Source organism: Gopherus flavomarginatus, chromosome 1, assembly GCF_025201925.1.
Source record: "Gopherus flavomarginatus isolate rGopFla2 chromosome 1, rGopFla2.mat.asm, whole genome shotgun sequence".
NCBI lineage: Eukaryota > Metazoa > Chordata > Testudines > Testudinidae > Gopherus > Gopherus flavomarginatus.
Window position 1 is genome coordinate 330,231,984 of NC_066617.1, and position 18,697 is coordinate 330,250,680.

The following is an 18,697-nucleotide window of genomic DNA, read 5'->3' on the forward strand; positions in this document are numbered from 1 at the left end:
CAACAATTAACCACAGTAGCAATCAATACAACAATTTAACTTTCATATACTATATACATAACTTGCACCAAATAACAACAGTATATACAGTTCTGTATCAAATAAAGGAGGGAAAAAGAGAAGAGACTAAGCAAACAGAATATTCACAGAAATGAAGAGGCTAAGCAAACAGAATATTCACGAAAATTAGAAGAATACAAATACCACACTCCAGGCGCAGTACAGACTCCAAGGGCATGACGAATTGGTGGGACACAGCACGAGCCGGCAAGATACACAGGAGACCCTTCTGACTGAAAGGGTGATCAGGCCTTCCAGCTAACATGCAGAGACTCCTGCGGATCCTGGCATCAGACATGGTTTTATTCGAAAGCTCTCTTACTCGTATCAGCATCTGATTAGTCCCTAGCTCCTTCGCCTTCCAGGTTCCGAGCTGGAGCCCTCCACGTAAACAGGATCTGCACACAGCACACTACCCTTATGCACACGGCACGCTGGTATTTTTGCACAAGGCACTAGCCTGACCCCTAGGTAACCAGGCAAAAAGAGCAGGAAAATGCACAGGCACTATAATGTTGCACACCGCATTAGCCTGACCCTTAGGTGACCAGGGAAAAAGAGTGGGAAAATGCACATGGCACTATAATGTTGCACACCGCACTAGCCTGACCCTTAGGTGACCAGGGAAAAAGAGCGGGAAAATGCACACGACACTATAATGTTGCACACCGCACTAGCCTGACCCTTAGGTGACCAGGGAAAAAGAGCAGGAAAATGCACACGGCACTATAATGTTGCACACCGCACTAGCCTGACCCTTAGGTGACCAGGGAAAAAGAGCGGGAAATTGCACACGGCACTATAATGTTGCACACCACACTACGGTGTTGCACACGGTACCAATGTGACCTTTTGACTGACAATTGGCCATACAGACGCCATGTTTGAGCATAGGTTTAGGGCTGCGACACTGATATACTTAAAACAATTTTTGCTGTGAGTGTATGAGTCTTTTGCTAGTTGCTCTTCAAATCCTTTTTGACCTGCCTAATTATTTTTTACTTGCCAGAGTTTATGCTCTTTTCTATTTTCTTCAGTAGGATTTGACTTCCACTTTTTAAGGGATGCCTTTTTGCCTTTCTCACTCTGTAGTTTAGCCATGTAGCGTAGGTCATTTTTTAGTCCTCTTACAGTTGTTTTTAATTTGGGGTATACATTTAATTTGGGCCTCTATCATGGTAGCTTGTAGACATTTCACTCTTGTGACTGTTCCTTTTAATTTTCATTTAACTGCCATATATACTCGTTCATAAGCCGAATATTTTTGGTAAAAAAGTGAAGCCTCAAAGAGCAGGGGTCGGCTTATCAACGGGTCTACACCAAAATTTGATGATTTTAAGCTCTATGTAATTATTGAATTGAATATCTAATAGATTGTCATTTTGTTTACATGGAGCGTCCGCAGGCATGGATTCCCTCAGCTCCCAGTGGTCGCAGTTCACCGTTCCCAGCCAATGGGAGCTGCAGGAAGTGGCGCGGGCTGAGGGACGTTCTGGCCACCACTTCCTGCAGCTTCCATTGGCTGGCAGCACAGACCGTGGCCACTGGGAGCTGAGCGGCTCTGTGCCTGCAGATGCTCCAGGTAAACAAAACATCTAGGCCTGCTAGTGGTTTACCCTTATGTGCCAGGAGCCAAAGTTTGCCAACCCCTGAAATATAGGGTCGGCTTATGAAAGGGTCATACAGTTTTTGCTATTTTTTCCTATCCATCTTGGGGGGTCGGCTTATAAACAAATAAGCTAATCAACGAGCATATATGGTAGCTTCTGCTTTTTGGTGTCCTTACCCTTTCTGAAGTTAAATGCTATAGTGGTGGGCTTCTTTGGGATTTTTCCCTCACACAGAGATGTTAAATTTAATTATATTATGGTTGCTATTAGTGAATGTTTCAGCTCTATTCACCTCTTGGACCAGATCGTGTGTTCCACCTAGGACTAAATCAAGAATTTTCTCTCTCCTTGTGGGTTCCAGGACTAGCTGTTGCAAGAAGCAGTCATTAACGGAGTCTAGAAACTTTATTTCTGCATTCTGTCCTGAGGTGACATGAACCCAGTCAATATGAGGATAGTTGAAATCCCCTTTTGGGTTTTTATGTTTTTGTAGCCTCTCTAATCTCCCTGAGCATCTCACAATCGCCATCGCCATCTTGATCAGGTGGTCGGTAATATATTTCTATTGCTATCCTCTTATTATTCCAGCATGGAATTTCTATCCATAGAGATTCTATGGCATAATTGGATTCGTTTAAGATTTTTGTTTTATTTGACTCTATGGTTTCTTTCACAGATAGTGCCACTCCCTCACCAGCGTGACCTATTCTGTCATTCCTATATATTTTGTACCTTGGTATTACAAAAACAGCGAGGAGTCTTTATGGCACCTTAGAGACTAACAAATTTATTTAGGCATAAATAGATTTGTTAGTCACTAAGGTGCCACAAGAACTCCTCATTGTTTTTGGTGATACAGACTAACATGGCTACCACTCTGAAACTTGGTATTACAGTATACCATTGATTGTTATTATTCTACCAAGTTTCTGTGATGCCTATTATGTCAATATCCTCATTTAATACCAGGCACTCAAGTTCACCCATCTTAGTATTTAGACTTCTAGCATTTGTATACAAGCACTTATAACATTTGTCATTGTTTAGTTGTCTGCCTTCATGTGATGTAATTGAATGGGACTATCTTTCATTTGACTGTGTCTCTTCAATTTCTGCCTGTATTTTATCAACTTCTATCCTCTTCTCTTTACTAGGATATAGAGAATCCCAGTTAATAGATCCTCACCTATGGAATGTCTCTGTCCGAACTGTGTGCCCCTCTGCTCCTGTCAGTTTTCCCTCAGCCCTTAGTTTAAAAATGCCTCCTTAAAGAGGGCCCTTATTTTCCCAAAGCCATTAGTTTAAAAACTTCTCTTAAAAAAGGCTGCACCTGGGCCTATAAAGGGTTGCTAACGGGCAGTTGGGGGATAGAACTGAGACAGGCTGCTCTCTGGGGAGGGAAGCTACTTTGAAGTTGAGCTAGCTCCTATGATGAGTCCCTGGAGCAAGGGGCCAGGGGCTAAGAGAAGCCATCCTAGGGCTGCCATTGCAGGAAGGGATTAGAGTTGACTGAAATTTGGAAGCTGCCAGGAGAAGGAGTACCAGAGACCTCGGGGAGGAGTGGCCCTGAAGCCTGCCAGAGGTGACGTGTTGGTGGGAGCATGTGGGGTCAAGTGCCCCCTCCCCGATTGGCCTGCCAAGGGAGGGAGGGATAAGGGCTCTGTCCTCCTGTTGCACCTGTCCCCTAGCATGCTTGGTCCCTGTCCCTGGCAGCTGGGCACTGTCCTCAGGCCCATCTGCTGGGGACAAGAGCCGAGCGACCTGGAGCCCCCTCTCTCCCCCCAGCACTTTTCTAGCTCGCTTAGCCCCTGTCTTTGGCAGCTGGGCTCAGGTGGGGGCACTACCAGGCTCTCTCAGGCAGCTGCTGTGATGCACAGAGCAGCAACCCTGAGTGGCTGGCTTGAGACATGTGAGAAGCAGCTCCGTCTCACTCCCTGCCCAGGCCCAGCTGCCAGGGAGAGCAGCTGAACCTGCCGTGGAGGGTGTGTGGGAGGGGATGGCGCAGTGGAGAAGAAGAGAGCCTCCCCTCCCCTTCCTCACCCCTGCAGGTAACATGGGGTGGGGAGAGAATGGCAGCCCCTGGCTGGGTACAGGGCAGGGGGGTTGTTGGGATGAAGAAACATATGGGGCAGTTATGTGTCCTCCCCTTTGGATTGTGCCCCTCCTGTATGTGAAGGCATGAGTTGTCTATGCCTCAGGCTAAGGAAGGAGTAAAAGACTTTTTCTATTTGCTAACATCTGTAAAGAAAATAAAACTTGCAAAAAACTGGGAGCGGCAGTGCATGCTGTGGAGCTGGGAGAAGGCTGCTGCTGACAATAAGTGTTTGAAAGATTCTGGGCATAAACTGTAACTGTTGTAAAAGCACACTTTACAAAAATAGCATCTACTTAAGTATAACACTTCTGCCATTTAACTTTTTATCTGCTGTTGTTACAAGTAGCACTTAAAATTGCTGTGATTGAAAAGGATTTAAAAAAAGTTTTTTTGTTTGCTTTGTGCATTTGACAATACTTTGTGTATAGTCAGCTTCACTACAAAAGCATAACTATAGTCAGTTTCCTCTGATTATGGGTTTTTCACAGCACAAACAAGAAGAGAAAAAACATTTATAATGAGGAAAATATGATTTTGAAATGACAAATGTTGGCATAGAGAGTCGGGGCAAATAGACTCATATTCAGAGAATTTAAGGTCAGAAGGGACTACTAGATTTTCTAGTCGGACCTATAACATAGGCCTTCAAATTTTCTCCAGCTACTGCTATGTCGAGCCCAATATCTTATGTATAGATACAACATATCTTCCAGAAATTTATTCACTCTTGATTTTGAAGAGTGGCCCCACATTAGCATTCTTCTAGTCTTCTAGAATTTCCCCAGCATTCTAAGATGTATTTAAAAATTAACATCAGTGGGCCAGAGATATCTCCTCAGCCAACTCTTTCCGGACTTTTTAGGTGCAAATTTTCTGGACCTGCTAATTTTAAAAATGTTTATCCATAGTAGATGTTGTCATCCTGCTTAGTTACAAATGGACTAGAAAGTCTTTTATTATCCTCATGTGTGGGGAGTGAGTGATTCAGCTTCTTTTCAAATAAGGAACAGAAGTATTAATTTAACACTTCTGCCTTTAATAATTTTACCATCTCGTCTTTAATAATGGGCCTATCGGATTGCTTGAATTTCTTTTGTTTCTAATATACTTTAACTCTTTATTATTCTTAGCGCTGGCTGCTGTGGATTTTTCCCTAATGGCTTTAGCTTGCCTTATCAATTTTCTGCACTTCATTTCTTCTAATTCATATTGCTTGCTATATTTCTCTCTTTCCCACTTGTTAAATATTGCTTTATTTTAATTGCTGCCATCAGTTCAGCACGGAACCAGGATGGACTTTTAGCCAAAGTTGTCATCTTTCTTAATTGTGGAATTGTGGCTTTTTGGCCCTCTAATAAACTCTCCTTAAAACACTCCTAATTTTCATTCACATTTTTCTGTCTAATTTTTAACCCCAAATCGGTTTAGCTAATTTTTCTCATTTTTGGGAGGTTAGCCCTTTTGAATCACCAGGAATATATATCAGAGGATGGGACACTCCTTTGCCAATACCAAATGTAATCAAGTAATGATCACAGGTCACTAGGCAATCACTTACATCCAGCCAAGTGATTACTTCATCTTTATCTGTTGCAGTAAGATCCAAAGTAGTTACTTTATGACTTCACTATAAACTGAAGCTAGTTCTAGCTAATTATTTGAAATTGACTAGATTTCAAGTTGGCAGTGGCTATTTAAAATTCTGTCTGTGAAATCATCTTGATTATTCCAAGCTTACTGAAGATATCTTAGAATGTAACATCACAAATAACAGATGTCTCACTGTAACCTATAATTTTATTTTTGGTATCTATACTATGAGTACTGGTATCTTCTCAGAGTATAAGCCAGGGGTCGGCAACGTCTGGCATGCAGCTCACCAGGGTAAGCACCCTGGTGGGCCAGGCCAGTTTGTTTACTTGCCGCGTCGGCAGGTTTGGCCGATCGCAGCTCCCACTGGCCGCGGTTCGCCATCCCTGGCCAATAAGGGCGGCGAGAAGCCGCGGCCAGTACATCCCTCACCCGAGCTGCTTCCCGCCGCTCCCATTGGCCAGTGGAAGCCGCGATCAGCTGAACCTGCCAATGCGGCAGGTAAACAAACTGTCCCTGCCCACCAGGGTGCTTACCCTGGCAAGCCATGTGCCAGAGGTTGCTGACTCCTGGTATAATCTATTGCATGGATGTATACTGAAGAATTCTGTCATTTTTGAGTCAATCCCTGACAAATGCAATCACAATCTAGCAGAAGTATAGCTATTAACGGATTTGATAGACAACTAGGCCCTGATCCTGTACAACACTCCATATGAGTGCAGAGGTCTGCATGGGCAGAACAGGGCCGAAATGATCACATTTTTCAGTTGTTTTATTGCAATATACTTTTGCTGCTGTAGATCCTCTCATAGAATACTATAGTTTCATTCATTGTTCCATTGTGATATTGCGAGTTTTAGATCCAAGTTGAGATTACACCACCCATATATATTTAGGCTTAACCGATTTATTTTCTTTTTTTAAAATATATTTTACAGATAACTTTTTGTTTATTTTTAAGCATTTTTGCATTATATCTATTTCAATTTTAACAGTTGCACCAAATTATGGCTTTTAAGCATATTTTTTTTTCATATCAATTTAAATTTTCACAGTTGGATGACATTTTGGGGCAGGGTTTCAAACAATAATAACTTAATGACAATAGACATTGAGATTCAAACAGAACTTCATAACTGTTAAAATACAAGGTATCAACATCATGTCTAACTAAATATCCCTAGATCATACTTCTTAAGTTTTCAAATAGCATTTTTCTTACTTTACCTATTTATAAATCTCCATTTTTATTGATGGAAATATTTTTCCACAGTTCATGTGTGTATGGTGAAATCAACAATTACAAAAATTACCAATAAAAATCTAATCCTTCCAATACTATAAATACTCCTTTGAGGGTATATACACGCTATGTGCATCTAATATATGCATGTGGTATATGTATACAGGTCTTTTTTGACCTGTTCCTTAAAATGATAGTTATTTTCTTTTATTGTCTGTTATTTTTTGTGTCCAGTAGTGGCCCCAGTGTGCACTTTCCAAACAAAAGAAGGCACATATGCAATCAGAACGATTTATTAAGCATCGGGGGCTATAAAGCCCTTTACAGAAGCTTTTTACATTTCCTAGAATTACATGTTCATAGTCATTTACTATTCTAGCTACTGACATCATGAATTCATCTGTGGAATGCTGGTTAGACCACCAGGTAAAAGACATCGTCTAGGATTTATATTCTTTGCATTCTGAAAGTTAGACCTATTGCAAATTATTAAGACAAATGGAAAGAATCAAAACAGGAGAACAAAAAACTTTTGGAATCTAATTCTGCCTCTACATAAATGGATATAGCTCCCATTGCAGCCAAATGAAGTTGCATTCATGTAACTGAGGGCAGAATTTTGTCCTGTATGTAACCGAAAAATATTGCACTCTCATGTCATGCACAATTGAAGACATCAGAATGATATATTTAGAGACTAAATATTGAAGCAATGTGTTGAGACTTGGTCTCTAAATTTTAATATCTAAAAAATACTTAACATTCTCAAAATGTCTGGAGAAAAGCCATTGCAAAGTAGTGATATTGGAAAATGTACAACATCAAGGTCTTCCTTTTTTTTTTCTGTTTCAGTTATCTGATTGTATTAAGGTTGGAGACTGTCTGAATTCTGAAAATCATATATTCTTAGATCTTCAGTCAAAAGGCTTGAAAGGAGGAGGTAAGATAAACAGTTGTCTGTTTACTTATATGTTAGGAGATTGTAAAGGTTTTGATTAATTCTCTGGCACGGTTCTGAGTAACGCTTTTCCTTAAATGAGTAGTGGTGCTTTCTCTTAACTTGTACATCACAGCAGTCTACTCTTACTTTCTCACTACTGGGATTGTACCTAAGGAGAACCTGCAATTCAGTAGAGTGGATCATTTGGAGTAAAAGAGAGGAGAGAGTCTCTTTTTAGAGAATACATCACATCCACATGCATTGCAACTGTATGAGGAGTGGGAATTTATCTTCATTTGGGAGGGTTTGTTTTGTTTTTCCTTTTCTTTTTCTTTTTCTCCTGTACTGGTGATCCCTGGCTGTTTCAGTCAGTATTTCCATTCCTGTGACAGGTGAATGGGGATAGGATTTGTCTCTGTGGGGCAAGACTCGTGGAGAGGTGCTGGGGTCTTTTAAGTGTGGAAGTGAATGGCTTCTGAAGGTAAGAGTTCCTTGACGAAGGATGTGATTTGTTATTGAAAAGGAGGAGAGGCCGGTGTGGTATTGTGGAGTTTATTTGTTTATTAGTGGTTCCATCCGTGTGGCAGAAGGATGAGGATTGACTTTGATGTCCTGATGAGTGTGACAATAATAAAAAATTGCCTGTTGGTTTTGGTGAGGTTTTTTCCCCATCTATCTCTACTTGCTTGTGTCCCAGTGTTCCCAGAAGGCATGTGGAAATTGCTCATTTCTTCCCTCCTGTTGTGTGTGTGTATATGAGATTGTCAGGAGTTTTTGTGAGGATGTGTGGCCTGTGATGCTTCCAGTACGCTAATGACACTCTGTTCTATTCTTTCTGTTAACAACTTTGACCGTGCTTGTCTGACCTAGTGTTTTAGGGAGCTATGGGGCATGGATGAGAGCTGGCTGGCAGAAACTTAATCCAGATAAAACTGACGCTGGAGGAAGTAGCCAGAATGTATGATAAGAATAATTTCTCTGTCCTTGACTGAAGATACGTGCAATCTGGCGGCAGTGTTGGATCTTCAGCTATTGTGAGATGATCATATAGCAGCAGTGTCAAGAAATAATTTTTATCATCTGCATGTGGCCATGCACTCTCGTCCACGTGTCACCCTGCCCATCAGTTCCTATCCTCAACTTCCTCTGTCTGTTGACCCAGTACAACGGTGAGATCAGACATCCCAATCCACATGTGCTCCACTTCAGGGCATGGTATTAGGAGGGGCATCTGCTTTAGAACGGACATACTCTTTGGCTGTTCAAGACATTCTCTCCAGCAGATGAAAGGACTCCACTAGGCAATGTTACTGAGCCAGATAGAGATGTTTCTCATCTTGGGTTTAGCACAAGGAGTTTTACCAGAATTGATGGGGATCCTCCTCATCCTGGACTGTGCCATTAAAATCATCAGGTCTCACTCTCACTTCTTTGAGAGTCAATCTGGCAGCAGTTAGTGTGTTCCACATTACTCCTGTGGGCATTCTGCACCAAAATATTGAAAATTATGCACACAATAGTTTAAAATTCTGCATAATTCTGCACATTTTATTTGTCAAATAAATGTGGAGGCTCCAGCATGGCATTGAGGAGCACAGGCCACTGGCTGCACAGAAGTGGAAGATCACTGTGCAGCTCTCCCCCACCCCCCCGGGATATGGACTCAGTAGTGAGGCAGCACCCGACCCTGACAGAGTGCAAGGACCGGGCCTGCCCCAAGAACACCCTAGAGCCCTGTCTCTCCGTGCCAGGTGCACCAGTTGTGGGCAGGCAGGCTCAGCAAGGCAGGATCCAAGGATGGAAGGGCTTAGTGTTGGGGGGGATCGAAATGTGGGTTGAGAGGGTTCTGTGTGGAGCAATCAGGGTGCAGGTGGCTCAGTGGGAGATCCAGGTGCAGGGGGATCTGGATCCTCAAGGGCTTGTGTGGGGGTTCTGGGTGCAACAATAATGGAACTGTACAGGAGGGTCCAGGTGAAAGTGGTTGGGGCTCAGCAGGGGGGCATCTGAGTGTGGGGGGTTAGAGCTTGGCAGGGGAGTCTGGGACTCAGTGGGGACTCAGTGGGGGTCCAGATGCTGGGGAATTGGGGCTCAGTGCGGTGAGGATCCAGGTGTGCGGGAGTGGGGCTCATTGGGGGGTTCTGAGTGCGGGAGGGTGAAGCTTGGCCGGAGGGTTTGGGCGTGAGGGGATCTGGATGCACAGGGGTTGAGTGGATGGGGAACAGCTCCCTGTATAGGGATCCCTCCCTGCAGCTGAGGAGCAATGGGTGCAGGAATGGGAGGCGGGTGAGTTTGCAGAGCTTCCTGCAGCTAGGGGAGACATCTAGGGGTGGGTCTGACCCAGCCCCGGATGCCCTGCAGGGGAAGAGGAAGTCCCATCCTCCCTTGCCCAGCCAGGACTAACAGGTGAGCCCAGCGCAGGGTAGGAGCTGCCAGCCAGGTCTTCCCCAGTCCCATCTCCTGCCCCACAGTGATTTACCTCTCTGCCAGCTGCCCTGGGCACCCAAAACTTACTGCTGGGGAGAGTTGCTTGACCACGCTTGTGGCTTCCATTTTGCTTCCCCATCAGAAAGTCATTTTTCTGCAGAGTAGCAAAGATCCCTGCGGGGGACATAAATTCTGTACCTGTGCAGTGGCACAGAATTCCCACAGGAGTATCACATGGAAGGTTACTTTGTCTTTATGCACCCACTAACCGCTAGGTTTTAAAAAAGCCTCATCAGAACCTTTTCACCCATACAAATGGTCGCACCCCAATGGGACCTGTATCTAGTTCTCTCCATACTAATGAAGCCACCCTTTGAGACGTTAGTATCGTGCACCATGTCCTTCCTGTCCTGGAAAGTTGCCTTCCTTATTGCCATTGCTTCCATGAGAAGGGTCGGTGAACTTGGAGCTATGATGGCAGACCCGCCTTTCACGGTTTTCCACAAGGATAAAATCTCCCATGTCTACACCTCAAATTTTTACCAAAGATGGTATCCTAGTTTTACATCAATTAGTCCATTCACTTACCTGTTTTCTTCCTGAAACCACATGCATCTGCAGAGGAACATTGACTCCTTTCCCTCAACGTCCGACGAGCACTGGCCTTCTACTTGCAGAGAATGAAACCAATCAGGAAGTCCCCTACACTGTTGCAGTAGCAGAGAGACTCAGGCCACAGGCCGTCTCTACCCAGAGACTCTCTAAATGCATTTTGGGTTGCATTAAACTCTGCTACTAGCTGTTGGGTCTACCTTCCACTACAGACATATGGGCTCACTCAGCGAGAGCTCAGGCTTTAGCCAGGGTTTTCTTTCAGGACATGCCGCTCATGGGCATACGTAGAGTGGCCACGTGAAGTGCTGTGCACGCCTTTTCAGCACACTACACCTTAGTGCAGGACGCCACGGTGAATGCCTGCTTTGGCACGTCTGTTCTCCAGACGACCATACCATCCTCCTCTTCACACCCTTCTCCAACTTAGATATTGCATGTTAATCACCCTCCGTGGAATTCAGCAGAGACCATCACTCGAAGAAGAAGAGGAAGTTACTTACCTGTAACTGGAGGGTCTTCGAGATATGTGGTCTCTCTCTGTATTTGTCTTGCTGCCCTCTTTCCTCTCTGCTGTGGATTGGTCAGATTCGCGGTGGAGAAAGAACTGAAGATGTGTTCGGTCTGCTGTTCTCTTTATTTTATTGGATGGAAGCACGAGGCGGGCCAAAGCACATGGGACAGTGGACACTACTTTCAAATTCTCTGACTCCAGACGCATGGTGCTCATGTATAACCCCGCAATGGAATACAAATAGGGACCACATATCTCAAAGAACCTTCAGTTACAGGAAAGTAACCTCCTCTTATAAGTGAAGTCGTGGGTTTGTCACGGAGGTCATGGAAGTCATGGATTCTGTGATTTTCCGTGACTGCTGTGACTTCTGCTCAGGTAGTCCCTGTGCCAGGTGCACTGGCTGCTGCTGGGGCAGTCTTGGGCCACCGCACCTCACTCCTCAGTTGCAGAGTTTGGCTGTGGGAGGGGACCTGGGGTTGGGGCATTGGACGGGGTGAGGTGGGCTCTGCGCAGTGCCTACCTGGGGGTTCCCCAGAATCAATAACATCCCCCTCATTCAGCTGCTTGGGGGAGGTGTTTTTGCTGATACAGACTAACATGGCTACCACTCTGAAACCTATTCAATAGGGGTTTCTCTCCTCTTCCTTATTTGTATTTCCTAACCCTACTAATGTTGGGGTGACCTTCTCCTAGAAGTTACTATATTAATTATCTTAACTTATTATCATGTACGTCAGTTCGTTGCTATGACACTCTTGTGGTCAGACATCTGCAGATGTTCCCATCCTAAAATATCCAAAAGCTGGTGTTGGCTCATGTTACTGTGACTGGCTGTTGTCATTATGGACAAAATTCCTCCTTAAACACTTTATTCCCAGTTCTCCAAAACTTAGGGGTGACTGTTAGGTCATTTATCTGTGTCAGAGTTAACTTCTATTAAGTTAATAGAAGAGGTATCTGAGCCTCTAGCTATTATCTTTGGGAAATCATGGGAGACGGGGGAGATTCCAGAAGACTGGAAGGGGGCAAATATAGTGCCCATCTATAAAAAGGGAAATAAAAAACAACCCAGGAAACTACAGACCAGTTAGTTTAACTTCTGTGCCAGGGAAGATAATGGAGCAGGTAATCAAGAAATCATCTGCAAACACTTGGAAGGTGGTAAGGTGATAGGGAATAGCCAGCATGGATTTGTAAAGAACAAATCGTGTCAAACTAATCTGATAACATTCTTTGATAGGATAACGAGCCTTGTGGATAAGGGAGAAGCGGTGGATGTGATATATCTAGACTTCAGTAAGGCATTTGATACAGTCTCGCATGATATTCTTATAGATAAGCTAGGAAAGTACAATTTAGATGGGGCTACTATAAGGTGGGTGCATAACTGGCTGGATAACCGTACTCAGAGAGTAGTTGTTAATGGCTCCCAATCCTGCTGGAAAGGTATAACAAGTGGGGTTCCACAGGGTTCTGTTTGGGACCGGTTCTGTTCAATAATCTTCATCAACGATTTAGATGTTGGCATAGAAAGTACGCTTATTAAGTTTGCAGATGATACCAAACTGGGAGGGATTGCAACTGCTTTGGAGGACAGGGTCAAAATTCAAAATGATCTGGACAAGTTGGAGAAATGGTCTGAGGTAAACCGGATGAAGTTCAATAAAGATAAATGCAAAGTGCTCCACTTAGGAAGGAACAATCAGTTTCACACATACAGAATGGGAGGAGACTGTCTAGGAAGGAGTATGGCAGAAAGAGATCTAGGGGTCATAGTGGACCACAAGCTTAATATGAGTCAACAGTGTGATACTGTTGCAAAAAAAGCAAACGTGATTCTGGGATGCATTAACAGGTGTGTTGTAAACAAGACACGAGAAGTCATTCTTCCGCTTTACTCTGCGCTGGTTAGGCCCCAACTGGAGTATTGTGTCCAGTTCTGGGCACCGCATTTCAAGAAAGATGTGGAGAAATTGGAGAGGGTCCAGAGAAGAGCAACAAGAATGATTAAAGGTCTTGAGAAGATGACCTATGAAGGAAGGCTGAAGGAATTGGGTTTGTTTAGTTTGGAAAAGAGAAGACTGAGAGGGGACATGATAGCAGTTTTCAGGTATCTAAAAGGGTGTCATCAGGAGGAGGGAGAAAACTTGTTCACCTTAGCCTCCAATGATAGAACAAGAAGCAATGGGCTTAAACTGCAGCAAGGGAGATTTAGGTTGGACATTAGGAAAAAGTTCCTAACTGTCAGGGTAGTTAAACACTGGAATAGATTGCCTAGGGAAGTTGTGGAATCTCCATCTCTGGAGATATTTAAGAGTAGGTTAGATAAATGTCTATCAGGGATGGTCTAGACAGTATTTGGTCCTGCCATGAGGGCAGGGGACTGGACTCGATGACCTCTCGAGGTCCCTTCCAGTCCTAGAGTCTATGAGTCTATGAGACCTCAAGCCTTGTGCTAACTGCTGTCTTACAGGATCCAGTCTTGTGGGTTCCTTGCGTTATTGCTGAATAAAATAAATGCTAAAGCTAGCTCTGTGGGCTACAAAACGGAGGACTGACTTAACGTTGCACAGGGCTTAATTTTGGCATTTCCTAACTTCTGAGTGCTTGACCTTGCAACCAGAATGTTCTTTTAATGTAGTCTTTTGTGTGTAATTTCCTAGGTTTTTGAAAAAGCAAACTAAAAACCCGTATTTCCACCATGTGCAATCATATTGATGCCCACATGGTTTATCAGCAGGGTCGGAACCTTTTCATCCACGGTACAGATCTCTGTCACTTGAACTAATGGAGTAACGGATAGCAATGATTAGGGGTCTTCCATATGAGGAGAGATTAGAAAAACTGGGACTGTTCATCTTGGAAAAGGGACGACTAAAGGAGGATATGACAGAGGTCTTAAAAATCATGAATGGTGTGGAGAAAGTAAATATGGAAGTGTTATTTACTCATTCACATAACACAAGAGCTGGGGTCGCCTAATGAAATTAATAGGCAACAGGTTTAAAACTACCATAAGGAAGTACTTCTTCACACAACACACAGTCAACCTGTGGAACTCTTGCCATGGGATATTGTGAAATCCAAAAGTATAATTTGGTTAAAAAAAGAATTAGATAAATTCATGGAGGCTCGGTCCACCAGTGGGGTAATTTAGCCAGGATGCTCAGGGATGCAGCCTATGCATTGGGTGTTTCTAAACCCCCAACTGCCAGAAGCTGGGACTAGACAGTGGAACATTCAAAATTGCCCTGTTCTTTTAATTCTGTCTGAATCATCAGTCACTGTCCACTGTTAAAAGACAAGATACTGGGCTAGATGGACCATTAGTGTGACTCAGTATGACTTCCTTAGTAAGGAAGGCCCTGAAGTTGTCACTTGCCAACCCCAACAGGGTCAGTAAAACCCATTGTGTTGGTTACTGGAGTCCGTTGAAAAATTGCCCCTACGTCCTCAACACTGTAATTCAGTGGTGAATTCTGCCAGTGTCCTGTCAAATAAGGTGTAGTTCCTCTGAATCATGGAGCCACATTTGTGTCAAGTGTAACCTGATTGACATCTCAAGCACTGCAAACTGTACTTTTGAATGAGTCATATTTTCAAGACAGTCTAATATTTGTTGGCATTTATAGATTAGGTCTTGGACCTGAGAAGTTAGCAAGAAATGTTAATCAGCCTAACGTTTTCCTTCAGCTATATCACTTAAGTTGTTTCAGTTGATTTTGTGGTGCTCTCAGTGAAGTAAGCAGTATCCCAGTGTATGATAGGAAGCATCTGAACTGATTCTGTCCAGAAGATTTGCAGGACAGCTATGTGGAATTCTTTAAACACATTCTTTAAGCATTACTACTAAGATGCAGCCTCTAGGCAAGAATCCAGACTTTCTATCTTGACCTTACAAAACCTCTTCTCAGGATAGAAGCCCTCAAATTCTCCTGCCCCATAGTCAATTTACTTCATCTTGGAGCTGTCAGTATTGTTTTATGAATATCTTATACTTCTGTATAAAACAAAAAAGTCTCTGTCTGCATCAGCTGGCTGTTGCAACTTCTTGTTCTTAAATTATGTTTTATAGAGACATTTCTGAAGCTTTCAAGGTCCTTGAATGGTGGTCTATTATTCTCTTTAGAAAAAAGAATTTTTCTATACTGTTCTATAAAGATAGACATCGTTATAGATCAACCTCTTCCCCTCATAGTTGAGAAATCTGTAATTGTTACCTATTATTCTATTCCTTATGCACATTATTTCACAAATTGCTTGGAAAAGGAACAGTAGTTAGAACACCAAGGCATGACTACTTTCCATTGTGGGGACTGATGCATGTTCCTTGCTGGAAGCAACAGCTTTAGAATTTTGAGTTTCCAAAGTGCAGCTTGGTCACAGGCTGGAGTCTGAATCCAAGAATGTTGATATTTTCTGATGTACATCTTCAGAGAACAACTATTACACATAATTAATTCACTTTTATCTGAAGGCTGGACTAGCTTTTAAAGTAAAAAACAAGTAGGATCCTCTTGCTTATATTACCTTGATTTGAACATCAGAGGGTGGAAGTAGAGTGTACTTGGGGTAAGACCTTGGTCCTGGAATTTTCTTTCCCTACAGATCTGAAGCAGGCAAGATGTGTTGACTTTTGGAGCAAGATATAAGAGCCTTCTGTTTTCACATACTTTTGTCTAAGAGGGTTAATTCTGCCATATACATATGGTTTATTGTGTGGTGGGAGCTTTTTATGGCATTGGCACCTCGCATTGAGTGAATTTTAAAAAATAATTTTGTGCAATCCAGTAATCACATGATGAGTACAGTATAAATCTAAAATTAAATCCAGTAACAGAATAACCAATTGCTTTTTCTTTTTATATTTTTAGGCCGCTTTGGCCAAACAACTCCACCGCTTGTTGATTTTCTTAAAGACATTTTAAGACGATATCCAGAAGGAGGACAAATTCTGAAGGTATAAAATAAATTGTACTTATTATTATTAAGTAAATATACCCCACAGATTAATGTTGTTTTAAATATTGTTAAATATGCTGTAGATTGTTTCACTTCATGAGATGTTTATTCTGATATAAGTACATATATCTTTCCATAATTTTCCATTTTGGGGGCAGTGTCAGGTGAGTTGTTGTTTTTTAGTTTATGGCGTATTCTTTTTGCTCATTACAAAAGAACTGTGTATTTTGTAAAAAATATGAGCAGAAACAATTGATTTTTATTGGATACTTCACTTCATAATTATTTCATGATGATTACTGAAACAAAAAGCATCACAATGCATCTTATGTGAGTTGGCAACTGAACCTTTAAAATTTGCTTGTTACATAAATATTCTTTACCATTGCATGTTGCAACAAATAAAATAGTAATATGAATAGAACTTATTTTAAATTACATTGCTTTTCTTGAATACTGTATCTGAGTAATTCCAGAAATTGCTTGTCTCCCCTCTCCATAGTGTTGATATAATTTGGAAGATTTATTATATTAATTTTTATTCTGAAATCTGTGATATTCTCTGATTACCTAAACCATCTCCTCCTGTTTAACCATCTGTCTGTTTCTTTAATATATCATGACAGTACTATAAAGTAACATTGTTTAGATTATAAGCACTTTTAAGCACTTCAGAGCAGTGATTTTGTCTGTATTTTTATTTTTCTAGCACAGTTTTGGGGCAATACAAATAATAATGAGTCCATCATTTCCATAGGAGCAGAAAAATATTTCTAGTAAAGAACTGAGTTGCAATAACAAGATACATGGATAGTTGTCCCTGGATGTTTAAAAATGAAAATAGTGTTCATTAAAGGTGTTGTCATATTGCCAGCTCTGGAGACTGCAGGCCTATATCTCTCCAAGGGTTAGAGTATAAAGCAGGGGCCTCAAACTCCCGGCCCATGGGCCATCTGCAGCCTGAGAGCCTCCCCACTGTGGCCCGTGGGGCTCCAGCAGTTTTGGGGCTAGGTCTCTCCCTTGGCCCCACCTGCCACCCCGGGTGTCTGCCTGCTCACTCCAGTGGCTGCTGGTCCCTCCCTGTGGCCCGGGGAGGGATGGGGCAGGCCTGTGCCTCCACATGCTGCCCCTGCCCCAAGCGCCCCTGTGGCCAATGGGACGCTGCAGGGGCAGTGCCTGGGAGCAGAAGCGTGCGGAAGTCCCCCGGTCCACCCCACTTTGGAGCCCCAGGTAAGCGCTGCACCGCCAACCCCCTCCCAGAGTCTGCACCCCCATCCCCTCCCCACATACCCTCTCCCACCCCCAAACTCCCTCCCAGAGCCTGCACCCCCCTTCTCACACACTCCTTCCTGCCCCCAAACTCCCTGCCAGAGCCTGAACCGCCTCCTCACACATCCCCAGCCTCCAGACTTCATCCCAGAGCCTGCATCCCAGACCCTCCCCCACCCAAACTCCCTCTGAGAGTCCAAGCTCTCACCCCTTCTGCACCCAAACGCTCTCCCAGAGCCTGCACCCCAATCACCTACCCCAGAACTCCTCCTCCACCCAAACTCTGTCTCAGAACCGTAGGCAGGTGGGGGGTGGAGGTTATTTGGGGGGGCAGAGTTTTTTGGGGTGGTGGGTTCTGGGCAGCATGAGTGACATTGGCCTGCTGGGAGGATCTGAGGACTGGCACTGGCCCTAAGGTAAATTGAGTTGGAGACCCCTGGTATAAAGGAAGAAAAAACTGTAGTACTTGGCCTACATTACCAAACTTTTGGGATATGTCAGATAAAATGATTAGCAGTGGAACAGCCAACAGTTTTATTACTTATATTGTCATCACTAGGTTTCAGATTTCCCACCTTGTTAAGAAGAATGGGGCAATTAGAGCTTTTTTCCCCTCTGCAGACTTCATAAGACATCACCACATTGAAAAGTTTTCTTTGCAACCATAAAGGCTAGAAATGTTTTTATTTATTTACTTACTTTTTTATTTCTGTTAAATGAAATCTTAAATTGTGAAAGAACTTGATCAGAGCAATAGAGGAGATGTATAGGTTTTCCATTTTTGTAGCACACACTGTCCCAGTAGTGCGTCTAGGTGGAGGCCCTGACAAACCAGTTCCTGGGATATATATTTGGGTGGGTGGGTGGGTGTGGTAGGGGTTAAATTCCAGTATCAGAGTCCCAGCTGTGAATACTCTAAACTGAAGCTCTTGGGTGCTTGTGATCTGAGTTAGGTTCGGACAGTTTTTGTCTGTTCTCACAATGGGAGGAGAGAGGCAAGGGTTACTGCCCAGAAGCCAGGGCAGGAAGTTCTAGACCTGCCCTGTGTGTGCTGATTTGTTTGCAGAATGTTAAGGAAGTATTGACAGAAACTTTGCTGCTTTTATTTTGATTTGTGTTGGGAATTCTTTAAATACATAGTATCGAAATGAAACAAGCCAAAAAATGTAATGGTTTCTTAGGAAGTGCCTTGGAAGGAATAGTATACTGCAACTATTCAAATAGATACTATAATTATTATTCTAATAATGATAGTAGTAATGTGTGTAGGAGTTTGATGATCTCTCTGTATCTTCCTGCACCATTGTTGATGATGATGATTATTATGGGAGAAACTAAGCAACGCATGCAGCGATTCTGTTGATACATTACT

The 18,697-nt window shown here is 43.0% G+C and overlaps 1 protein-coding gene across 10 annotated transcripts in view; it reads left to right on the plus strand.

Moving 5' to 3' along the window:
* Positions 1–18,697, plus strand: part of SACS (sacsin molecular chaperone) — a 138,046-nt gene that overhangs the window by 51,500 nt on the left and 67,849 nt on the right. For all 10 annotated transcript variants that reach the window (XM_050937076.1, XM_050937073.1, XM_050937078.1 and 7 more), the window contains 2 exons: positions 7,454–7,541; positions 15,969–16,054. In XM_050937076.1, coding sequence (XP_050793033.1) covers positions 7,454–7,541; positions 15,969–16,054 — 174 coding nt within the window. The remainder of the gene's footprint in view (positions 1–7,453; positions 7,542–15,968; positions 16,055–18,697) is intronic.